This window comes from Clarias gariepinus, chromosome 7 (assembly GCF_024256425.1).
Source record: "Clarias gariepinus isolate MV-2021 ecotype Netherlands chromosome 7, CGAR_prim_01v2, whole genome shotgun sequence".
NCBI classification, from domain to species: Eukaryota; Metazoa; Chordata; class Actinopteri; order Siluriformes; family Clariidae; genus Clarias; species Clarias gariepinus.
The window spans coordinates 27,127,167-27,150,919 of NC_071106.1; the positions used below are offsets into that span (position 1 = coordinate 27,127,167).

Here is a 23,753-nt window from a genome sequence, read left to right on the forward strand (position 1 = left end):
AACGACTGAACTTAACTTGACTGACTGGCTTAACAAACTTAAAATATCTATTAAAACTGGTCAGATACAGGGACTTAACTAAAAACAACAGCCAGAAACTTGCTCTTGTCTGGAAGCGAAATATGAAGAAATTAGAGCTGGCTCAAGACACTTGGATCATACTATACATCTAGAGTCTAAATAATTTCTTACTAATGTAAAAATGTCTAAGACCTGTACCTAAAATAGTTTGAGTTTATTTGAAAATCTACAACGATTTTATTTGAACCTAGTAATAACACATACCTACACATATTACATGATTGAGTGTTGGCAGACACCTGGCTGGAGTTATAATGAAATGCTTGGCATCAGAATTGAAAAAAGCAAATGAAGAAGCAAATGCTGTGTGAATATGAGATACAAATAGACTTAATAGGAGGATTTCCTATATTACACTACTAGTATATGCATGTGTACATGGTGTACATGCAGATATTCCGCACTTAAAGTCAACCTCTATATGCAAACCAGAATGGCGAACAGCTCTAAAACGTGTGTTTGTTAATACTGAAGGTTGTCCTGTACAGTAGTTAACGCCAGATCCGACAGGTATTATCTTTACTGCCTGCAGAAAAAATAAACAAATTCAATAATGTTAATGACCACGTGGCTCCAGCTATTCTATTCGTAAATATCCAAACAACAGCAACATTTGTGTCTGTGTGTGTGTGTGTGTCATTGCCTGTAATGATGGTGTCTCCTTCATAGTTAAAAGCGCAGGAGAAGATCTCATCAGTGTGTCCCTCCAAAACCTGCATACAACATTGTTACAGAACTTCTACAGTCATATTATTATGATAATTAATTATGATAATTATAATAATTAATAATTATTAATAATTATTGTTCTAATTAATTATATTATAATAATTAATAACTAACAAAAGAACACACCTGCAGACATGAGCCAGAGTTTACACACCACACACGTGCTGTCCTGTCCGCACTTGCTGTAAGCACACGTGTCCCCTGTGGGTTAAAGCATACCTGGGAGAAATAATGAGTCACAATTAATGTCAATGCAAAAAAAAAATAATAATAATTCTATATTCAAGATTAAAAAATGTAAAAGTAATGACAGGTAATCCATTATACCATATAGGGTCCGGAATAGGATCAATCTGAACTTATCAGACCACATGACCCTTCCATTGCCCCAAAGTCCAATCCTTATGTTCCCTAACAAATTGAAGCCTTCTGATTGATTTTGCTAACGAGTAGTTTTCTTATGGGCCCACAGCTGTGTAGTCCAAATCCTCTGAGTTCTCATCACTTTGTGTGCATATCGAAATGCTCTTACTTTCCCTATTAAACATAGCTCTGGTTTTTACTGTAGATTTTTTACCAGTCAACTTCGCCAAGTAATCTGCATTCCTTTTTTCCCCCCTGACCATATTTCTTCCACATATTTGACAGTTCAGCCCTATCCGACCAGTGTTTGATAATGTGTTGAAGGGTTCTTATCCCATTTCCTGTTATTTCAAATCTCCTTAGTTGTTTTCTTTGCTTGATGCAGCCCAAAAATGTAACCCTTCTGAGGCAGTGTTTTTTAGGCCAGGCAATGTGTTTTTTTCCCAAATACTTTTACTACTGAGTTGGTTTTTAAATATGCTGGTATATCTTTTTCACCTTGGACAGTCTCTGGCATGCTGAGTGATTCCTGTTGAGTAAGTGAATCAAAGCAAAATCAATACTGCTCATGTTTCCCACCAAGCTGGTTCCCACTGTTTTCCACATTTCGCTAGATTTTTCTAGTTCAGTGGCTAATGGCACCAGTGGCTAGTACATGCCAGAAAGGCTTGAGGGGTTGGAACTCACTCTGCATATTGCATATAGTGTACTGCTAACTCCATTAGACTCAGGTGGAATTCCTGAAATTAGACAAAGTTCTTTATCCAGATGTGTGCTGCCCATTGACAGCTCCCTGGTAATAGATTACGATGTTGGTGGGATGTTAACTATTCTCCTGCCAGCACTCATGTAGCCCCTCCGATCTTCAAATGTTGACTCTGTAAGTAAGTTCACTTACCCCTCACTCCTGGGCCAACGGGGGACAAGTTATAGGGCAACTGTCTTCTTTTTTTTAGATATTATAAATTGTGTTTGGCACAATCTGCTCAGCCAGATGTGTGCAAACTGTCCTGTGAAGCCTGCATTACATTGAAATGACACTCTTTGTGCCTGGTGTCAAGAAAGTATTAGACAGCACAAGTCAAAGGAAGTATTCGACAGCACAACAATAGACTTCTTGAGGCAGACAGGAACAGCAGACAGAGTAAGAGACAGATTGATAATATCTGTTAATATACTTGCTAAATGATCTGCGCATGCTCAAAGGATAAGAGCCTGGCCTGGTTGCTCTACAGGTGACTCGCTTGACTCGCTTAAATAACTTACACTTCATGCACAGAAATTGATAAGATCTTAGCCAGTTCTGCTGGCCTGGGAGAGCTTGCTGTGACATGGCCAAAATCTAAATGAGCACAGAGTACTGTATGTTCAGGTCATTGGTGATAGAGATGAGAGGTGAATTTTGTGATGTTGTTGATGTTCTTGTTTTAAATCTGTGAGTATCTGTAGTACTTGCCAAACGTTTCTTAATTTAATGGTGTCAACATTGTCTTCAATTCGGTCTCTACACGTGTGTGTGGCTACTAAGATTATTTAGCAAAGAACATAACTGTCCCATTTTTATTCTACCATGTCTCTGCAAACAAAAGCAGTAGACCATCTGTTGGTAGACCATTGATCGAGTATCCAGTCTCTTCATGCCTTATTTGAGATATGTTGGTAGTATTTGGGATGACCTGAATAGCCTGAGTCTCATCATTGAGTACTACATACTTCAAATGTACAATGGACTACCAATGTGTACAATTACTGTCCCAGGATCTCAATTATGTGTACAATTTAGAATCTGGTGTGTGTACAATCACAGAGATTGATTGCAATGCATGGAAACAAAACAACTACTTAAACAACAGCTTGGTATGCTTGTCACCAGCAATAACACGAAAATACATTGATGAAAACTGCAGCAACTATCACTGTTCAGTCCTCTGGCTAAATCAACATGGCCTTCTCAGCAGCGTTTAGCTTTAATTAGGCAACGACTGTCGGCCCAGTGTCTGCCTTTTTCTAGCATACTTGCTACAAGACTTGCACACATGCTAAGTAGAATGGTTTAAGCATGCAAATGTTAACCACAGATTCTTAGGGATCAGGATAAGAGATTAAGGGATTTTGAAGCGCAATGTTTTAAAATAGTAGAGACCTAGCAAAGAAATGTAAACTAACAACAAGCCTCTTTCATTTGGACAGTTATATAAACTGGTATTTGTATATATAAAAACTATATTTCTGGTCTGAGATAAAATGCATTAAATCGTACATTGTTCATGCAAGAAGGTCATTCTGTTTGGGGCAAACCTACTTCGAAGTTTGCTCTGTTGAAATCCTTGACAGCAATAAATATACAGAAATATTTTTCTTGATGTCCTGATACAGTATTTTAGATACCACATCAGGGTCTGCATGTGGCACGATATAAATAGCCCATATAATAATCGCTGTAATATCCCTATGTAGTCTACATGGCCAGCACATAAGCGTGATGCGTTTCAGATTGGTTTGGAAGTGTTTGCACTTTCCGGTGATCGCACCAGGCCTTTTTCATCATAACACACATTCGCCCTTTTACACGCAATCTATTCTGTTGCTACCTGGATATAACCCTGCACTTTCTCCATATTTGAAAAGAATATCATTGCCCATCCCACTGCACCAGGCATTATCTGAGCAAATTTTAGGAAAGGTGAGTTTTATTCCTCATGACCCCTGGCAGTTAGCAAGTGCTAAACAACAAGCTAGTTAATTACAGTATGTAACTGTGGTTTTGTCAACTCCATATAACTGCATGTATTCCTTGTCACAAGAAAGTTCTTAGATATTACTGCTGTTTGACATAATACTTTCCATAAATGCAGACGTCACATGTCACCTTGTAACCAGAAAATGCTCACTATGATACACAAGATTGGTATTCAGGTGATATACACTATCCCTTCAGTAATCAATGGCAGTATTTTCATTCATCTTCCTACTATAATGCTAGAATGCTAGTTTGTCTTCAGTTGTGTTCATCTTGTTGAGATGTCAGGTCATGAGACTTTCGATTAAATATTTTCAGAACTTCACAGACAGGACCATCCTTCAATGTCCTTCACTGTCTGAGCATTAATACTTTGAAAGTGGCCTTCTCTTAGAGTCTTGGTGTTTGGAACTGAGATAATATTATTAACAGGGACAGAGGAAAAATTGGTGAATCAGAACTTAGTGATCAGTTAGCTTAAATAGTTGCCTAGTCATTCAGGTAATGTTAACATAAGAACTGTTTAAACCTCATGATAACAAACACTACAGAATTCCTTATTTCCCTCATACTACTGTGCTGCTGAATAAGATCAACAGCAATCAATATTTTAATATCATAAACCATGAACCAAACTAGAGAATTATCACACTACAGAATTTTAACATCTGCAAACATGTGCGTATGTGTGTGGGTGAGAGAGGGAGAGCGAGAAAGATAGCGAGTAAGTGTGAGAGGAAGAGAGAGAGGAAAAAAGAGTCTGTTTAAACTCTGTGTGACCTGTGTCACCGTGGCAGTATGATCTGTAGCTGAAATTGATGAAAAGCCCCTTATGTGGATGTTGTTATAAAAATGTAAGTGTGTGTTTGAATTATAATCCATTATACAGGAAATGGAACTACTCTGGCCTTCAGAATGAGAGAACAGAGAGGCGGAGAGATGGAGATAGATAGATAGATAGATAGATAGATAGATAGATAGATAGATAGATAGATAGATAGATAGATAGATAGACAGAGAGAGAGAAAGAGAAAGAGAAATTGATAGAGGAAAGAATTGAGAGGGAGGGTGAAAAAAATAAAGAAAGATGTGTTAATAATGATATAATGGTGGCACAAAGACAGGACAGAGAAGAAAACGAATAACCAAAAGAAATATGAGAAAAATGGTACAGTATATAGAGAGATAGAGTATAAGTCAAGTAGAGACAAATAGGAGTTGACCAAGGGAGAGACAAGAAAAGCAGGAAATGAACAAGAGAAAGAGAAAAAATGAAGATGTGATAAGGAGAAATTGTGTGTGTGTGTGTGTGTGTGTGCATAGATGCATACATGCAAGACTTACCTTAGATATCTCTCCTTCATGACCCTCTAGTTTACACATGCACTGGTAAGTTTCTGCGTTAAACACCCTGGATGTACCTACAGTAAACAGAGGGAGAGAGGCTGTGAAGGCAGAGGTCATGATGATGGTAAAGTTTATCTTTTAATGCCGATGATATGGATGATGATGGGGATATACTGTGATTGTGATGCTAAAGGTTTATTGTGAGGATTCAGATTATGGTACTAATTCTGAAGAGATACTGGTAATGATGTGTTAGACGTCACTGGTGAGGATGTCGTTGGTGGTGGTGTGGATGACTGTGTTGCGGTTGTGCTGAGTGCAGTGATGGTCTCACCATCAGCTGAGGCTGTTGCAATGAGTTGACCGGTATAATTAAAGCAAACGTCAAGCACCTCATCATCATGACCGAATAAAGTGGCCAAACACTGGCTACTCTCAGCATCCCACACCTAAACACACATACAAACACACCAGCTCATTTTAGGTCATTCATACACACACACATAAAAAAAATAAAAAAAACATATACTAAAGAGAGGACTGAATTCTGGCCTTGCAGCTTTTGTCCATAGAGGCAGAGACGATAAGGGAACAATCCCAGTTAAAGTGCACACTACTGATTTCTCCCCTGTGCCCTATCAGAGTGTGTAGTCGCCTTTAATAACAGAAAAAAACAGATACATTTATAAACAAATCACTGCAATCAGAGAACTTGTGAGGTGGTTATCTAGAATCTGGTATGGGTATGATAAAAACATCTAGGCAGAAAATGTTCAAAATTTTCAGTGATCTCTCAGGACCCCAGCTGCTCACACACCCACACACACACACCTCCCTGATGGTACATCCCACAGTATAAGAGTGTGATCAAACGAGCCAGTGACTAAACGATTCCCAACCGTGTTGAAGGAGAGAGATATTATCTCAGCAGAATGACCCTAAAAGAGACAAGTGTGAGAGATAAAAAAAAATAAATAAATAAGACAATAAGAAATTAGTAAATAACAAAATACACATATTACCTGGATTGTCCTTATAAAAAAGGGAATGTCATTAAAACATTAAATTTAACTTTAGTTTTGATACTTTTAACACTGTCCCACTATACAGTCCCACTGTACACAAATTCTAAAGTTTGCATACCTTGAAAGAAATTGTAAAACATTCACATTTATTGGGAAAATATGACTGATAATGCAATAATTTCTTATTTAAGGATAGTGGTCATGTGAAGTCATTAATTATCACATGGTATGAGTTGTTGACTGAAATCACCCAAACAACCCTGATCAAACTTTTACATATTCTTGAATGTAGGTACAAATTAAAAACATACAGATTGATACACACTGATTTAAGTTACTTTTAAAGAGAAGTTTCCACATCTGTGGTTCATTGTAACTGCCAGAATAACAGACAAATAAACTGCCAGTGGACCTGCGTAATAAGGTAGCTGAATTTTATAATGCAGGAAAAGGATATAAACCACCATCCCAACCATTAAAAAATGCCGGTCAGTACTGTTCAAACTCCGATAAAGAGTTGGAAAATAAACAGTTCTGTCTACCTGCATGGTCAACTTGCCATGATACAAAACACGGGCCAAGTCGACCCTCCAATGGCTACAGCAGAAAAAGGTTAAGGTTCTGGAGCGGCCATCACAGTCTCCTGAATTCATAATCATTGAGCCACATTCATTTCATCAGCAGTTCATGCAAGGCAACCAAAATGTTTTTACAGGAACTGAAGGTATCTTGCCAAAAAGAATGGGAAGCTACACCACCTAAGAGAATTAAGAATCTTATGAACAATTATTACAATGAACTGCATGCCATCACTGATGCTAAAGGGGCAATACACAACATTCAGAACTAAAAGTATGCAAACAGGGATTATTTTCTTTGATTTTTGAGTTTTGAGTTTTGTTTGATGATTGTGCCATACATATGAATCTGCTATGCCTTACATATAAACTTATAATAAGAATAAGGAATAAAATACATTTGTTTTGCCTTCTTACTCATGTTTTCTTTAAAAATGGTACACATTTTGCAAATTCTCCCAAGGTATGCAAACCTTTAAGCATAACTGTAATGCAGAGCCTGACAATTAAATAAATACAACCAGTTTTCATTAGTCTCTATCACATGTACAGTAAAACATTGGATTGCGAGTAACTTGGTATGCAAGTGTTTTGCAAGATAAGCAAAAGATTTTAATGAATTTTAATTCCATAAACGAGCAAAGTCTTAAAATACGGGTGGTACCAATTCACTTTGTCTGTCGAGCATCTTGTGATCACAACTTAGCCAATAGTTCTTTGCTCTGTTGTATGCGTATAGTCAACATCCGTGCGTGTGCACTGTTTACTATAAGATTGTGACCATGTGTGTACAACATTTTTTTATTTTGTGTTGAAGTGTAGTGATTGTTCTTTAGTAACTGTGCTGCAACAATGGCCCTCGTTAAGAAAAAGGTTATAAAGGCTGTAGCAGTGTGGGAGGTCTGATCAAGAATAACGCAATGTCACATTTCTGCGAAATCCTCTAAACGAGGCAAAAGCAAGTGAGATTAGAGAGGTTAAAGTCGCACAAAAAAAGATTCCAGTTTGCTGACAGAGAGCAGTGATTCCACTAGTGTGTGTACTGTATGTGTGCACGTGCGTGTATGTGTGAATGTCGTCCTACACAGTAGCCCCCCTCCTCCTTCTCTCTGTACCGGCATAATTAAAGCAAACGTCAAGCACCTCGTCATCATGACAAAATAAAGTGGCCAAACACTGGCTACTCTCAGCATCCCACACCTAAACGCACATACAAACACACCTGCTCAGTTTAGGTCATTCATACACACACATGACAAGCGTCAAGTCTCATTCACACCAGCTACGATTCTTTTCAAAGGAAACGTGCAGGTTAATTTGTTTTATTTTTACTTTACATTCTGTACTTAGCATTTTTACATAAATATTTTTGGGTTGTGAAACAAATCATTGGAATTCCTATTATTTCTTATGGGGAAATTTGCTTTTATATGAGTGTTTTAGATCACATGCTTCCAGAACGAATTATGCTCGCAATCCAAGTTTTAAAAGTTTTTTTTTAAAATATTTTTTTGCTGCTGTTTAAACACTTTATGCTAGGTTGAAATGGAAATGCATCACAATACTGCCTTCTGGGTAAATCTAAAGCAATGCACACTCCTCATCTAATTCACAACTAACCAGATTAATTAACAGATTTGCTAATGAAACAGCCTTTAAAGATGACCAAAGACCATTGTTAAACCGCTATACTGTATAAATAAATAAATTGAACGTCCAAAGGGCCTCCCCTGAGAACAAAAAAACTATTGGAATAAAGCTAGAGATACCTCTAGGGTGGAAACCTCTTTACCATCCTCCACATCCCATAATTTAGCTGTAGTGTCCATGCTGCCTGTGGCAACCAGGGTACTCTGGGGGTTGAAGGATACACAGACCTGCAGAGGATACACACACACACACACACACACACACACACACACACACACACACACACACACACACAATGTGTGGCTGCACAATATGTAAAATTGTCAAGTGTTTTTATTGTGTGTTATGCCTTTTCGAGAAAGATAGCACACCATACTGAGCATACCCGTAGTATCTGTCAGATGGAAAAATGACAGAGAAGGCTGATAACGGTGTCAATAACAGTTTTTTCAGATCATGCTGTTAACAGAATACCTTTGAACCACTCAGTAACTACAATGTAACCAGAAAGGAAATGCATGTAGCTAGTAAAGTGACAACTATAAACCTATTACAGATGAATTCAGGGATTCTATATAGTGTATATGGTGTGTCTGGTGTAGTGTACTATGGTAAGTCAAAAATATCAGCACTCTAATAAAACTTATTTTAATGAACTTTTAGAAAAGACAAAAAAAATTTTTCGACATAACCTCCTTGCTTTACAATACACTTTGTCCATATGTCAACAAGCTTTCATATTCCATCTTTGCAAGACGTACATTGTCATGCCAGATCACAGCACCCTTGAATACCAGTCCTCTGCGTTTAATCTGAAGTTTAGCCTTCAGCTCTTCAATAAGAGTTTTTCAATTTCACTGTTGATTGTTAAAGCTTTTTCCTGATAATGTCTGAATACTGGCTCTTAAGAATCTCAGAAAACTGTAAGCATCAATTTTCCAGCTGTTGGTTGACTATTGAACTTTCTTGGTCTGCAGTTAAGAATGTTTTTGTTTCATAATCTGCTGTTAACTCTCAGGCTCATAGTGACACATCCAGGGTTAGTAGTTATGATTCTTTTAAAAAACATTTCACCTTCCTTAGAGTATCGGTCCAAACTTTGTTCAAAGATATCCAAACGCTTCTGTTTATGCTCTTCCATGAGTTCCTTTCGTACAAATCACAAGTGGGGCATCTATTTTTGTTCGAACCACAGTTACAAATGAATTCATGTAACACATTCACACCTGCACAGCAGTGACTGGGGAGACCGTAGCCTTAAATGGAAAGCACTGATAACACGGTGTGGCCAACAGAAGTTTTAATATACCTGAAGTGCAAATAATTTTTTACTAACCCTTGCATACATTATTCAACTATAACTAGCCTCATAATCAAATGTTAGACTGACTTTATGAATAGTATCATTCTGAGAATAGTGCATGACAGAACGTATAGGATCAGGATACATCGTGAATTTAGAACAGTTGTAAATCAATTAACACACCCTAAATTTTAATACGACAACTTAGACCTTCCCATTTGTTTATACTGGTTATCTTATATAATGTATGCTTTACTAATTATTTTATATACATGCTTTCACAAAAAAAAATACTGTGGCGTGGGCGGGGCGGCGGCTGACGACCAGCATGCCTTGCGGGGATGTCGGTGTGTGTTCACCATGTTGGGGAAAGGTGTTTGGGTTGGTGGCTTCGGCCCTGTTTGTGTGAGGGGTGTGTGACGTGTGAAATGTGCTCCAGTTTAAGCTAGTGCTGAATTGGATGTAGGCTCCTGAGTGAAGGTGCTGCTCATGCCTTATATGCTGTGTGCTTAAATAAAGTACTCCCAGCCATTGCATTGGGTAGCAAATAAGCTCACTCGTCTCTCCAGCATTCTTCCCGGCGTAAAAACGCTACATTGGTGTCAGAAGTGGGATGGAGAATAACGGGTTCGAGCGCACAAAGGAGGACCTTCTAAAAATCCAAGCGGGCCGCCGAGTAGCGGAGCGACTACTCGCGCAGAAGAAGCGGAGGCTGGCGCTGCGCAAGAGCCGGAGCAAGATACAGCTCCGTGCGCTGTTAGCCGGCAAAGCGAACTGCCGCTGCGCGAGGCCGAGCGCGCTGAGCCCATATTGGCGGCACATCGCGGCGGAAGAGCCGAGCGACCGCCCACAGCTCAGTGGCGCTCGGTTCGTGAACCTAGCCGGGGACAGGGCTACCCGTCGCGGCTAGGCAACGAGCAGCTCTCCGACGTTTCGCGGCGAGGCGACGGCGCGGGTGATCGTAAGAAGGCGCGGCGCGAGGTCGAGCGCGCCGAGCCCATAATGGCGGCACATTACGGCGAAAGAGCCGAGCGACCGCCCGCAGCTCAGTGGCGCTTGGTAGGTGAACCTAGCCGGGGACAGGGCTACCCGTCGCGGCTAGGCCTCGACACCGCTTCCGAGATTCCGCGACGACGCCGAGGCCAGGGACCGCCGGACTACCGCTGCAACGTTCTCAGGCCTGAGGGACAGCCGGACTACCGCTTCAACGTTCTCAGGCCTGAGGGACAGCGTACACCAGCAGCCGCTAAACTAGCGCCGGGTGGACGGTTGGGGAGCCCCGCGGGGCTTTACATCGACTGTGTGCCGGACGGCGTCTTACTGCGGGCGCTCGTGGACACCGGCTCCACTGTTTCCCACGGGTTGTGGAACTGTGAACCGCTCATCGCCAGGCAGAAGGGCCCCACCCAGCGCTCGCGGGCACCGCTGCAAGACTTTTGAACCATCGAACTTTGGAGGCCGGACCGCCTCAGGACTACATTCGCGTTCACCCCTCACCTGCCAAAGGACGCCGGCGTTCCCACCGCCAGCGCGGACCGCCTCCACGCCTCCGAAACGGAGTTCGTCATGGTGACCAGGGACGGTCACAGCTCGGGTGGGGGCAGTGTGGCGTGGGCGGGGCGGCGGCTGACAACCAGCATGCCTTGCGGGGATGTCGGTGTGTGTTCACCATGTTGGGGAAAGGTGTTTGGGTTGGTGGCTTCGGCCCTGTTTGTGTGAGGGGTGTGTGACGTGTGAAATGTGCTCCAGTTCAAGCTAGTGCTGAATTGGATGTAGGCTCCTGAGTGAAGGTGCTGCTCATGCCTTACATGCTGTGTGCTTAATAAAGTACTCCCAGCCATTGCATTGGGTAGCAAATAAGCTCACTCGTCTCTCCACCATCCTTTCCGGCGTAAAAACGCTACAATACGTTTTCAAATGGATTGTGCATATTTCTTCTGTCTTGGAAGAAAAAAAAGCACTGAAACCCAGGCAGAACTTCACCCATGGACAGCAGGGGATTGAATGATCTTTTCTTTTTAAAAAAAATAATAATAATTGAAAATTTGGTTTACTGTCACCAAAGGAACAAGAGACAAAGACTACTTATGGACAAAACATAGGTAGACCACATCCCCAGCAGTGTTGGGGGACGTTACTTTTTAAAGTTACTAATTACATTACAGAATTACTGTCTTCAAAAAGTAATCAGTTACATTACTGCTTTACTTTCTGATAAAAGTAACTAGTTGGAGTACTTTTCCTTTGCAGAAACTGAAAACTACTTTGTGATTCCTCATGCATGTTGTTTTAGTCAAGATCTTTATAATTATTCTATATAATTCTACCATCTACAGTATTATCACTCTATGAAGTTTGGCCCTTAATCTGTTAACTACTAATACCCCTATAATACAGTAGGGTTCATCATAGGGTTCAGTAGGGTTCATCATGATTTACCGCGAGTTTTGGTGATAGATAGGTGAGATAACGGTATAATACCCCTATCTCACCTCACGGTAGCCGTAAGTACGGTTCATCATGATTCACTATAGGTTTCCATCTTTCCGCGCGTCGGCCCTCGTATGGTCAAACCGCATAGGTGATATAGGGGTATAACAGCAGGAATAAGAGAGGAAGGCAGGTTATCGAGGCGGGGCTAGTAGAACGACTTTCTACTATTTTTTTCATGGATTGGGAATGACTGCTGTCTGGCTCACGGATTACATAAATTGTCTGAATAACGGATTACATTTTTGAAAAAAATAACTAAGTAACTGTGTTTAAATGGTGGACCTAACGCGTTAGATTACACGTTACATCAAAAAAGTAATCCAAGTACTCCCAACACTGATCCCAACACTGATCCCTTAGTAAATCATCCTGCGTCCTAATGATGACGACAGACTTGCATTAGATATCCACTCTAATCACCCTCTATCTAGCTCACTCTCTTACTTACACACACATACACACACACACACACACACACACACACACACCAATTCATGCTCCCTCCTGGTGTTTCATGTGACATACTAGGCAATTCTTTTCTTAAATTGGGGCATATCTGCACAAAATAATTGTTAAAAAATTTTGTGATGCTGTCTCCATAAATGAGACTAAATGGGCTAGGGCTGGAGCCGTGATTTTACCTTGATTTAAGTTTCATACGTAGATATTTTTTTTTACAATGGATCTACCTCAGAATAGAACAAAAGAATAAAATCAGCTCTTGTAGATGTTTGCCGAGTTGAAGGGTGCAAGACGTACGATTTCTGCTGTGTGTCCTCTGAACGTGTAAAAACACTTTCCAGTTTCAGCACTCCATAATTTGCAGGTCTTATCGAAGGAGCCTGTAGCTATTTTATCGCTGAGGGAGAAAGGTAAAGAGAAACACAGAAAATAAAAATAAATACATGTTGCTCTCAATACATGCTCCACTAATCTGAAAATATAAAGTCAATTACAATGATTTCCTTGTATATCTCAATAATTTATAAACATAGGCTGGAAGAAATAAGGTAACATTATAGGAAGAGAAAAATAAGCTGCTCCAAACTGCGAGAAGGAGAACACGAATAAGAAAGACAGACAAAGATAAACAGCAAGATAAAGAAAGAGAGATAAAGACACAGAAAGGGACACAGGGATAAGGGAATGAGCACCTGACTCAAAACGACAGCACTCCCACATAACACCCTGGAGCTGGCTGAACCTGTAGTGTGTGTGTCTGTCTGTCTCTGTGTGTAATTATTCTGTTTGAACTTTGAATTTGCAAATATAATTCAACAAGTGACATACCATAAGGCAAATATATATATATATATATATATATATATATATATATATATATATATATATATATATATATATATATCTTGAGACCCAAATGTCATCATATGAGGACATGACTTTTTCTCCCAACCTCAATGTCTATATAGGAAACATCTTTCTGGTTGAAGACATTGATTCAATTTATAGTTATCAGCTATAAATAAAGAAAAGCAGTCAGTAGAAATTGAAATGTACACAACAGTAGAGTCCGGGTCTCGTAAGGACAGTTTAAGGAGGTTATGGTATGGATGTTTAGTTGACAGCTAAATATGTCAGATAATACCATAGAACTACATTATAAGTCAGCAGCCTTGGGGTTGCATTCCCTTTCTCTTTATCTCCTGGAACAAGGACAACCATGTTGTAATTACAAGCACATGAACAATTGTTTTATGGGATGTTTTAATATAAGAATAAAACATTTTCAATAATAATAATTACTATTTTAAACATTTAATTAATTTTGATTGAATTTTGAGCAATTATTCTTTCACTACTTTAGTATTTACAGCTTCAGCTGCAGGATGTTAATTTGTTAACAAATACGCTATCCTTTTGAGACCAGCACACTTTAATGCATCTTTCTCTTTATTAGCACCTGATAACTATGAACCTAATCATAATCTTTAAACAAGAAGACATTTGGAAAATGAATTATACCTAATGGTCCTCATATGAGGATCGTACAAGGATATATAGTAGTTATGTAGTTATATAGATATACAGGAAGTCTCCGGTTTATGAACATTCGAGTTATGAATTTCCGCAGATACGAACGGACCGTGGTTAGCATCTAACATCCGTAGATGCAAACATATTCATGGAAGTATTTTAAGTGCATTGTAGACGCTGCAGATACCAATATTTACAATTATATACAATATTTTCAGTGTGTAAGTGAATGTATAAAGTGTCTAAAGTCTGGTATATTGTATGCGGATGTGTGTGGGGGTGCGTAAGAAATGTGTCGGCCTCACCGGTTTCAATGAATTAGCCTGGGAGCACATTGATGGAAAATAGCTGTCGTGTAAAACTGTCCTAATAATAATTCTATTTTCAGAAAGTTCACAGTCCAAACAAGTGAAAAACCTTGACAGAATAGCATCCGGATATTCCCTCGCAAACTTACTTGTGTGTGTGCATGTGTGTTTGTGTGAAAGTTGTCCTACACAATAACCCCCCTCCTCCCTCCTAACCCACCATTTCCTGTCGAGGGTGATTCTTTTAAAAAGTGCAAGGTAATTAGTTTTTTTTTTTACTTTATATTTTGTATCAATTATTTTTAGATGAATACAGTATTTTCATTGGAGTTACCATTAAAATGGTGCTCATTATGATTTAAAGGTGTAGAGACAACATTTCACTGTGAGATTTATTTACTTCAGTTACAGTTTTAGCCACATGATGGGAAAGGAGACAAATTTGGTCAAGTGGATTGGTATGCTTTAGATAGATATTTGTGTTAAAGGCATATATAACTTACTTTATCTGACTTACGAACAAATCCAACTTATGAACGTGCTCCTGGAATGGAATTCGTTCATAAGTGGGGGACAGCCTGTATAGGGAAGGCAACGCAGGCAAGTTTATTTGTATAACACATTTCATACACAATGGTAATTCAAAGTGCTTTACATAAAAGAAAAAAAAATATTCATAAAATAGAAAATAATAGCAATAAACTTTTTGATTTAATTTAAAACAAAAATAAAAAAGTTTGCAATGAAACTTTTAAACTAATAAAAAATGTAATTTAAAATAAAAATAGAAAACTAATTAAATCTAATTAAAATTTAATTGAAAATAAAAATAAAACAGTTTAAAATATTAGGTAAACATAAAAATAATGCAGTTGGTATAGTATTCGGGAGAAAATGTCATGTCCGTATACAAGGGCATCTCAAGGGCAATTGTTTATAGACACTTCTAAGTTCTTAGGTAAATGGCAATGCCACAGCATACAAACATATCCCTTACCGTTATGCTATACAAACATTGTGGCAACAGTCTGGGTAAAACCCACATATGGGTGCTACTGAAGTCAAGTGTCTTCAAAACTTTTGCTACATAGTGTAATTTGTATAGTGTAAAAATAATTTATATTTAATGGAGGTCTGAGAAGTCTGATTTAATAATAAAAGAAGTGTGGAAAAAAGAAAGAAATGGATGGTAATAAATAATATTAATAATAGTAAGAAGAAGAAGAAGAAGAAGAATTACCCATAGGGATTATTGAATGCAATGGCATAAACAACATTTCTGTGCCCCTCCAGTGTGTGCAGTTCCTCTCCAGACACAGTGTCCCATATTTTACATGTCCTGTCATAGCTCCCGGTTATGAAACTGCAGAAATGATGGAGGAAAAAAAAAGATGAAAAAAGGAGTAAGTGAGTGAGTGACTGAGAGGAACATGAGAGGCTGAGATAAACTCACCTCGACCCTGATTTATTGAAGGCGACATTGGTAAGAGGCAGGATGTGAGCCCGAAGCGCCTAGAGAGAGGGGGAGAGAATAAAAAAAGAGAGCGAGAAGGAGTGAGAGGGAGGGAATGATGGATGGAGAGAGGGTGTTGTGAAGTGGTGCACTTAAGTGCATTAATTCCTTTCCAATCTATAATCCTGACTGAGTGATTTTCATACATCAGTAATTTTCAGTCTGTAAACCATGGCGTCCCAGTGAGTGGTCCTGGTATTGCATTCAGTGGAGGTGGCAAGAATTTTATGCTTTAAGCGTGCGGGGACAGCTGTGGCAACCGAAATAAAAAGCGTGATTATGTGGATGCGTGGATTTGTCTTGCTGCTTCACATGTTAATGTACTCGGCAGTGACATTAGATAAAAATTTTATTTTTTCAAGAATGCAGAGCACGTTTTTTTAACTATAATCCTTTATTGACTCTTTTTCTGATTGTGCTTTCATATATGCTGTGCTGAGAAATCCATTTGAATCAAACTTTGGTGTATTTCCTTGGTGCAGTTCATCTGGGCTCATAACAAAACTGCAATTTTACTTGGGTGCGGACTTAATCGAAATGCGCCTCTCAATCTTTGAAAATGCTGCTGTCTATTTATCACCTTGTGAAGCAAATATCATAAGAGTAAAGGGAAGCTCCTTTAGTGACAGAAGACTCTGTTGAACAGTCCCAGGGAACAGAAGAGAGTGCCTTTATTGCACCGAAACGCAGATTTAATGAACAGGCAAAAAGTATGGGTCAAATAAAAGAGCTAGTAAGAGGAATATAACCATACATAGATAGAAGGAGTCTAGAACAGACCCTGATGTGACTGTGTTTCATTTTCTGAACCGTCAGGGTGACGGTAGCTGCACATTAAAGCAACACAGCAGAGCAATGGCTCCAAGCAAGTGTTAAGGCAGCCATGAAAAAGAATTTGGCCCCTCCCAACAATATTGCTGGACAAGTGCCAACTCTTTTTCATGCAAGCTGCTAAGATGTTCGACGATGTAGAGGTTGCACTGATGAGCTCTTATGGTTGTTTAAGGGTGGATCAAAAATTAGACTTTATAAAAGAGCAGGAAAAACAGCTGGTACCTGAATGGGTCTTTGGCACACAGACCCAGGAAGCATTAATGATTGTCTGTCTGGGGCAATAGTGAGACATGTGACACAATATAATACGCTTAAGGTTGATCTGCTTCCCATGGAGTTGGGTTTAAAAACCCACAAGGGTGGATAAAAAGGTGGTACATTATATAAACAAAAGGATATGGACATCTTGCCAATAGAGTCAATGGAAGGTGTAGGCATAAAATGCCATCCTTTAAAAAGACACTGGAGTACAATGAACAAAATACTTATGAAGGTTAGAATGTGGAATGGTCTTAAGCACTATGTGGTAGTGATTGTCAAGCAGGCAGGACTTTGACCAGGAGTTTGTGTGCTTTACAGAGGATCACAAGGCATTCTGCTGCCTAACGACAAGTTTGAAGAGACATACTTAAAACACAGCAAGGCCAAAGGAGACATTTGCAGATGTTTGCAGACAGGTGACTACAATGAGTTCACGGGAAACTTTTCCAAATTATACAGATTGAAATTTGCTTCTTTGCAACCCATAAGCTCTATGAAAAGTTTATGTAATCCTGTCCTTCAATCAAAAATGTTAGTGATGTCAGAAAAGTAGGGTATTGACACTATTTATAAGTACCTGTTGTAAAATAATGTTACGTTAGGTGACACCTCCCACTGTGACCTCTTTATGATATTCCCAGCTGAGTTAAACTAAATACAGCAATGTAAAGTTTTTGAGACCTTTCTTCATGGATTTGTTAAATAACATTTTAAATACCTTCATTACATTTTGTGATAAATATATTTAAAAAAATAAGGGCAGAAGATATGCCACTTTTTTTCTTTTTTCCCCCCTGTGGTGCAGGTGGCAATGTGACACTGAGTCTCTACAGAGGCAAATGTAAAAGGAGCTACTACACTACAAAGATATATGGTTAGACAAGCTGCTGCGATATACAATCAATTCAGCTCGCTTCATTACCTAGCATTCCCTTAAATATACACTGTGCTGTGTGGTCATGTTTTCAATGACATACAAGCAGTTTTCAGTTACATATGGACTTATATAAACATGTAGTGTCCTCTGTTACTAATTTTGATGGCAAAATTTAAGCTGTCACAAATGCAGATCATTAATTATAAATGCATTTGTATTTTAATTGCAATCACTTACAGACAAGCACTTGAATATACTAACCTCAAATTCATCCAGAGAGCAAAACGAATTTTTACGTAAAAAAAAAAAAAAAAAACAATACAAAAGGTCAGAGGTGTTTATTGAAAGCATGAGAAGGCATGCAATGCAGTCACGTATACGGAGCATGTTTGTTTCTCTGTCGTGCTGTCTTCAACTGTTTCATTACAGTCACCTTCATTTACAACCACAGACATTACAGGGAGCATGCACAAAAACAAAGACTAACAGTAACCCATGATACAAACATAGTAGTGCTACCGGACATTGTGTTAGCAGAAACATATATCCTTATATTTTAGACATCCATCTATTTAGGAATTTCTCCATGGAGGCCAGTAGTGACCACTGTATTTATTTCCATTTTATGACCATGGTAGGACCTCCAGTTAACCTTTACACACACTCACACACTACTGGCAATTTGGGAACACCAGTTATTTTTTACTCTATCAGCAACTTTGAAGCTGCAGTATTTTCTTGCAGGATACCCAGTGCATGAGCTGATGTTGTGAATCAATCAACAAATCTTAAATTTTAATATAACTTAGACCATTCCATTTGTTTTTACTGGTGCTCCTGCATAATATATATGCGAGCGCTTATAAGAATGTTCATGAATTTAAACTTGATTAAGCGAATGTTTATTTCTCGTAACCTGAAGAAAAAAATTATGACATGTCATTTGATTGCGCTTCAGCGGCACTATGCCTAAGGCTCATATGGGATTTTTTTCCACTGTGTTGAAGAAAGATTAGCGATATGCACTTTGTCCAATGACATTTTTCACAAAAAGAACCTATCGTGTAAAGGATTATATTAAAGGTTGCTTCATGTTTAAATTTGTGTTCATTATTGTGTGATGAAGGTCTGAGACAGTTTAGTTATGTTTTTAGATTGAAGATATCGGTTTTCATGCCACAAAATTAAAGGAATAAAAGACAGCTGACGTTAGTTATTATTCAAAAATTGTAAACTTAACAGTTTAACAAATCTTAGCTACTATAAATGCAATGGTTTATGTTAATAAATGTGCTGACCCAAATGAAATTTTTATTTACACTGACTTTTTTTTTTTAATACATATGAGGGTGTTCAAGTTAAACCAGGACTTTTGACTCTGCAGAATAGCAGAACTCAAAAAAGTAAAAACTACCTTTATTTCTCTACATAATCCTCTGCTAAATTTTTTTCATTATGCATCATGTCTGAAATGCTGACCTTCTAGGAACTTTAATAGACCAAACATTTGCAAATGGCTTGGAGTAAAGTCAGGACTGTACTAGGGATGTGGCAATAACTACCAGCTGAGATCTTGCAATGTGCAAGAAATTGTGTGTATTGTCAGATTGTGTGTACAAGTTCCCACTGACAGATGTGTCTTTTCTGCAAGTTGACAACAAGTTATCGGTTGATTTTATGGATCAGGTGTTCCATTGCTGAATGTTCTCAGAAACGAATGCAGTGGTTTCATCATTCATGGACGTACCAACTTATTTAAAACATTTGCACCATTCAAATGTTTTACTGCAAATAAGAGCCTCATCACTGTACTGTGCTTAAAGTCTTTTGTAAATATCAATCATTTTTATATCCTCATAAAAGAGAAATAGAATCACGAATCCCGGTATCACTTGAACGACGCTCGTAATTGACCATGTGCTGCCATCTAGTGGTTGTTATAAACACAATTAACCGGAACCGCTCATTTTTATGAAAAGATGTGTGTGCGTGTGTGTGTGTGTGTGTGTGTGTGTGAGAGAGAGAGAGAGTGTGAGTGTAGGTGTGTAGGTGTGTGTACAGATGTGCTTGTATATGCGTACCTTAAACAGGTAAAAGTTGCGCTCATCTGGTTGGCTTAGTTTGTCCTGTAACCGTTTAATCAACACTTTCACCTGGTCGGTACGTGAGTCGGTGATTAATGGCTCAATTCTTCTGATTTCTGATAACAACTCATTCACGTTGGTGCTGAAATGAGAGTGAATTGTGTAAATTTCTCTCTAGAACTCTTAGCTTACATGTGCAAAATTAAACTCCAATATTATACCAGCAGTACATCACATAATAACCATACAATAATAACAAACAAATAGTTCTTTTTTTAACAGACCCTAGTATAGGCCTTTTCCCAATGCTTAAGATGTCGTTTTGTGGTAAACGTATATAATTTAAAATATACAAATAAAAAAAACATGTAGTGACTCAAAATGTGATTTACTAAAAGGTTCAGAAATCCATATTAATGGCAAAATAGATTCATCCAATAATTTTGAAAAGGGATGTTTAAACAGCACGTATGGGTGTGATGATCAAGTCAAGATTTTCATCTAGCTCTAGCATCTGCTGTATTTAGTTTAATCAATCTGAAGGGCTTTTAATGCTTTTCTAGTTCTATAAATTTTGTAGTTGTCTCAGTTTTAGCTCATGCCATTATACTCAATTCAATAAAATATTATTTATATAGCACTTTTAACAATAGTCAATTGTAGCAAAGCAGCTTTACAGAATCAAAAGATAATTAGGAAAATTAGTATAAAATATATGAGAAAATGTATAAATCTAAATTATATCAATCACTCATGTTGGTTTGCTAGTCACACTATTAGTACAATGATCATCCATGCTTTTTGGATTCTACTAAAACTGTTATTTACTAAACTGTTATAAATATTCAATTAATATCTAGCTATAGTTAACAAGCTGGTTCAGTCATCATTATTTGTTCAAATAGTATACAGCAGAATAAGACATGTTTTGGCTACAAAACTGTCAACACTGTCAATGTTGTAAATCTTCAGTACCAAATAAAGTAATTGTTAACTGAATTTCTCAGAGCTGTAGTCTCGGTAAATGCTTCAGGTGCATACTACGAGACACCCTCATGTCATTTCTATCTGATCATCAACCCATCCCAAACTATCAATCACCTCATGAATACCAGCATTTTCAAAACTATCAAATAACTCCTAAAAAACGCATCTATTGTAAGGAAAACACTGGTGGAGATATCGAGGTCACCTAATCGTGGAAAAAATGACAACATTATTCATAGAGAAATATTTAAAAATGCAAAGTTTTCGCTTTTTTTCATTCACTTGCATAGGATTTGACCGTGTTAAGTATAGTACTGCAACCAGACACTAGAGGGACTCAGAGGTACAGTATAATGCTTTAAATTTTGCCAGCCATATACTGTACATAATGTCTCAAATTTGTTTCTAAGTAGTCATGATTTTTTACTTTTTTTAAAAAAAATATAGTTAAGAAGTTAACAATAATAAATGACAATCCGACCAGAACTCTTAAATGTTTTCACCTTATGCACTGTGTATCACAAGTCATTTTTGGGCAGGAAATTTAAAGGTTATAAGGTTTTAACACAAAGTGTTCATTGGGGCATTGTGGTTAATAAGTGGTACAGATTTGCAGAGGAGAAAAAAATCCTGATTTTAAAACATAAGGCCATTTTAAATATCTTGAAATAATAGAAAATATTCTAAACATCTTGATTCTAACATATTTTGATGACAAGACATATAACCATTATTTAGGTTGCCATAAGATGAAAGAATTACCCATACACTGTTTCACCCTTATAATACCAAGCAATGGGTACAGATATAAGGATAGATACAAATGGCATCTACCCATCTAGTCAAATTCAGCCTTGTTCAGAACATTCTTGATGTACTAAAATGTAACCCTAACCCTTTTCTGTTGAATATTAAGATATGGCCTAAACCCAGGAAAAAGCAAGCCCATTTGGACTGCGTTGAAACACACTTTGAATAAGTTTGAATAACTGTAAAGTAGACGTTGATATAAAAATGGCAATACTCACGTTGGTGTTAAGTGTAGCAGGTCAATGCATCTGCTTTTCTCCTGTCCTCCTGCCACGTAGTCCAGAATTATACCTGCACAACAACAAATGTAACCTGAAATTAGGTGATGTATTCCTCTTAACAGGTTTCTATACACCTCAGAATAGGTGTAAGGGTAACATTAAATCTCATGTAATATTGTGTTAGGGTAAGGGGTCAAGCTATTTGGTGAGGGGAAAATGGTAGAATACAGTTTAAAGTGGATTGCTGTCAGGCGTCAGTAGTTTACAATTACAATAAAACATTAGTAATGATTTACAAAAGTTATTTCAAAGCTAAAAGTATAATTTATTCAATTTCATTATCATGGTATAAGGTGGCAGAATTAAATTTTATAAAGTAGTTTATTTCGTCTTTTATATATTATCTGTTTTAATTTCTTGGGCTATGTAAACTCTACCTAAAAAGTAAAATACAGTAAAGAACAGCTTTCCATTGTGTGTAGTCAATGTCCTGAAAACAGGCCAGGAAGCAGCAAAGCAACTGTACAGAGCAATTACTCTAAAATACTGAAACCATATAAGGGGACATTTTATTTTAGGGATTTCCATTTAATATGATTTCTCTTATTTGTTATTGCAGGAGTGAACTTAAGACTCAACACTAACAGTGATGGTAGTGAGTTTCCCCCATTTTCCGGCATTAGGGTTGCAGGTTTCTACTGAAATTAATCACAGAATGTGTGGGCTTGTAAACAGTTTCCACACAAATTAATAAATAGGCCTAATTATAATAATAATAATAAAAAGAAGAAGAAGAAGAAGAAGAAGAAGAATGCATTCTTAGAAATACCAATAACACCAACATTATAAATAACTTTATCAAATATACCCAAATACAAAGGTTTTAGCAATATTTAACAGTATTTTAAGTATCATAATATCACATATTTATGCCTACATTTTTAATTCTTAAGACCTGTTTCTGCCTGATAACACCTGTTTATGTTGTCTATGATTGTGATAATGCGTGGATTTTTGTTAAGTGAGATTAACTTAAGGTAATGACTACCTAGGGGAATATCTGAAGTCCTCGCGGTAACCTTAATTAACGTTCTCGTTGAAAAGCTCAATAGATAAAGTCTTTTTTCAGCTTTGAATTGTGTTTAAAACACAAGCTAGTTCACAAAGCACGAACATCAGACCGATATTTAAATATATATTACGAAATCAGACAATATTAAGCTGTAAACTTTTTTAGTGTTACCTGGAGGATAGTAGCGAATATGGAGCCTCTTTAGCCTCATTTTTGCTCGAGTACAACAGACCGCTGCCACGGCAACCACGACTACGCTTCTTGTTGTTCGACCTGCGCATGCGTTAAATTCAGGCGCGTTTTGTTCCTTGGATGGTGAGTCACTGTATTACTTAGTTGCTTATGTTGTAAAAGTATAGAAAACTGCCATTATTCCCTTTATACTCTACTTTTGTGACCTGAATAATGAAAATTTGAAATTAACCTGTTTTCAGAACTGTGCAATTTGCACATTTCCTTTACACAAGGTCTAAAAAAAAAAA

General features: G+C 37.8%; 1 protein-coding gene across 1 annotated transcript; it reads right to left on the reverse strand.

The window, feature by feature from the left end:
- Positions 1-216: 216 nt before the first annotated feature.
- Positions 217-23,516, reverse strand: daw1 (dynein assembly factor with WDR repeat domains 1). The gene is made up of 14 exons (XM_053500618.1): positions 23,443-23,516; positions 22,197-22,269; positions 20,179-20,323; positions 16,066-16,124; positions 15,853-15,975; positions 13,069-13,168; positions 8,633-8,740; positions 6,092-6,198; positions 5,813-5,915; positions 5,595-5,709; positions 5,258-5,334; positions 937-1,029; positions 725-794; positions 217-607 (listed from the first exon to the last, which is right to left on the reverse strand). The coding sequence occupies exons 1-14, from the start codon at positions 23,480-23,482 to the stop codon at positions 573-575; spliced, it is 1,248 nt and encodes a 415-aa protein (XP_053356593.1). The 5' UTR covers positions 23,483-23,516; the 3' UTR covers positions 217-572.
- Positions 23,517-23,753: the final 237 nt, after the last annotated feature.

Bases quoted from the DNA above. Each gene is read 5' to 3' on its own strand.
- daw1 (XM_053500618.1), bottom strand. From the start codon at position 23,482: ATGAGGCTAAAGAGGCTCCATATTCGCTACTATCCTCCAG. The intron at 22,270-23,442 runs GTAACACTAAAA...GTTGTTGTGCAG, and splicing joins TATTCGCTACTATCCTCCAG to GTATAATTCTGGACTACGTG. The intron at 16,125-20,178 runs GTACGCATATAC...CCCTCTCTCTAG, and splicing joins GCAACTTTTACCTGTTTAAG to GCGCTTCGGGCTCACATCCT.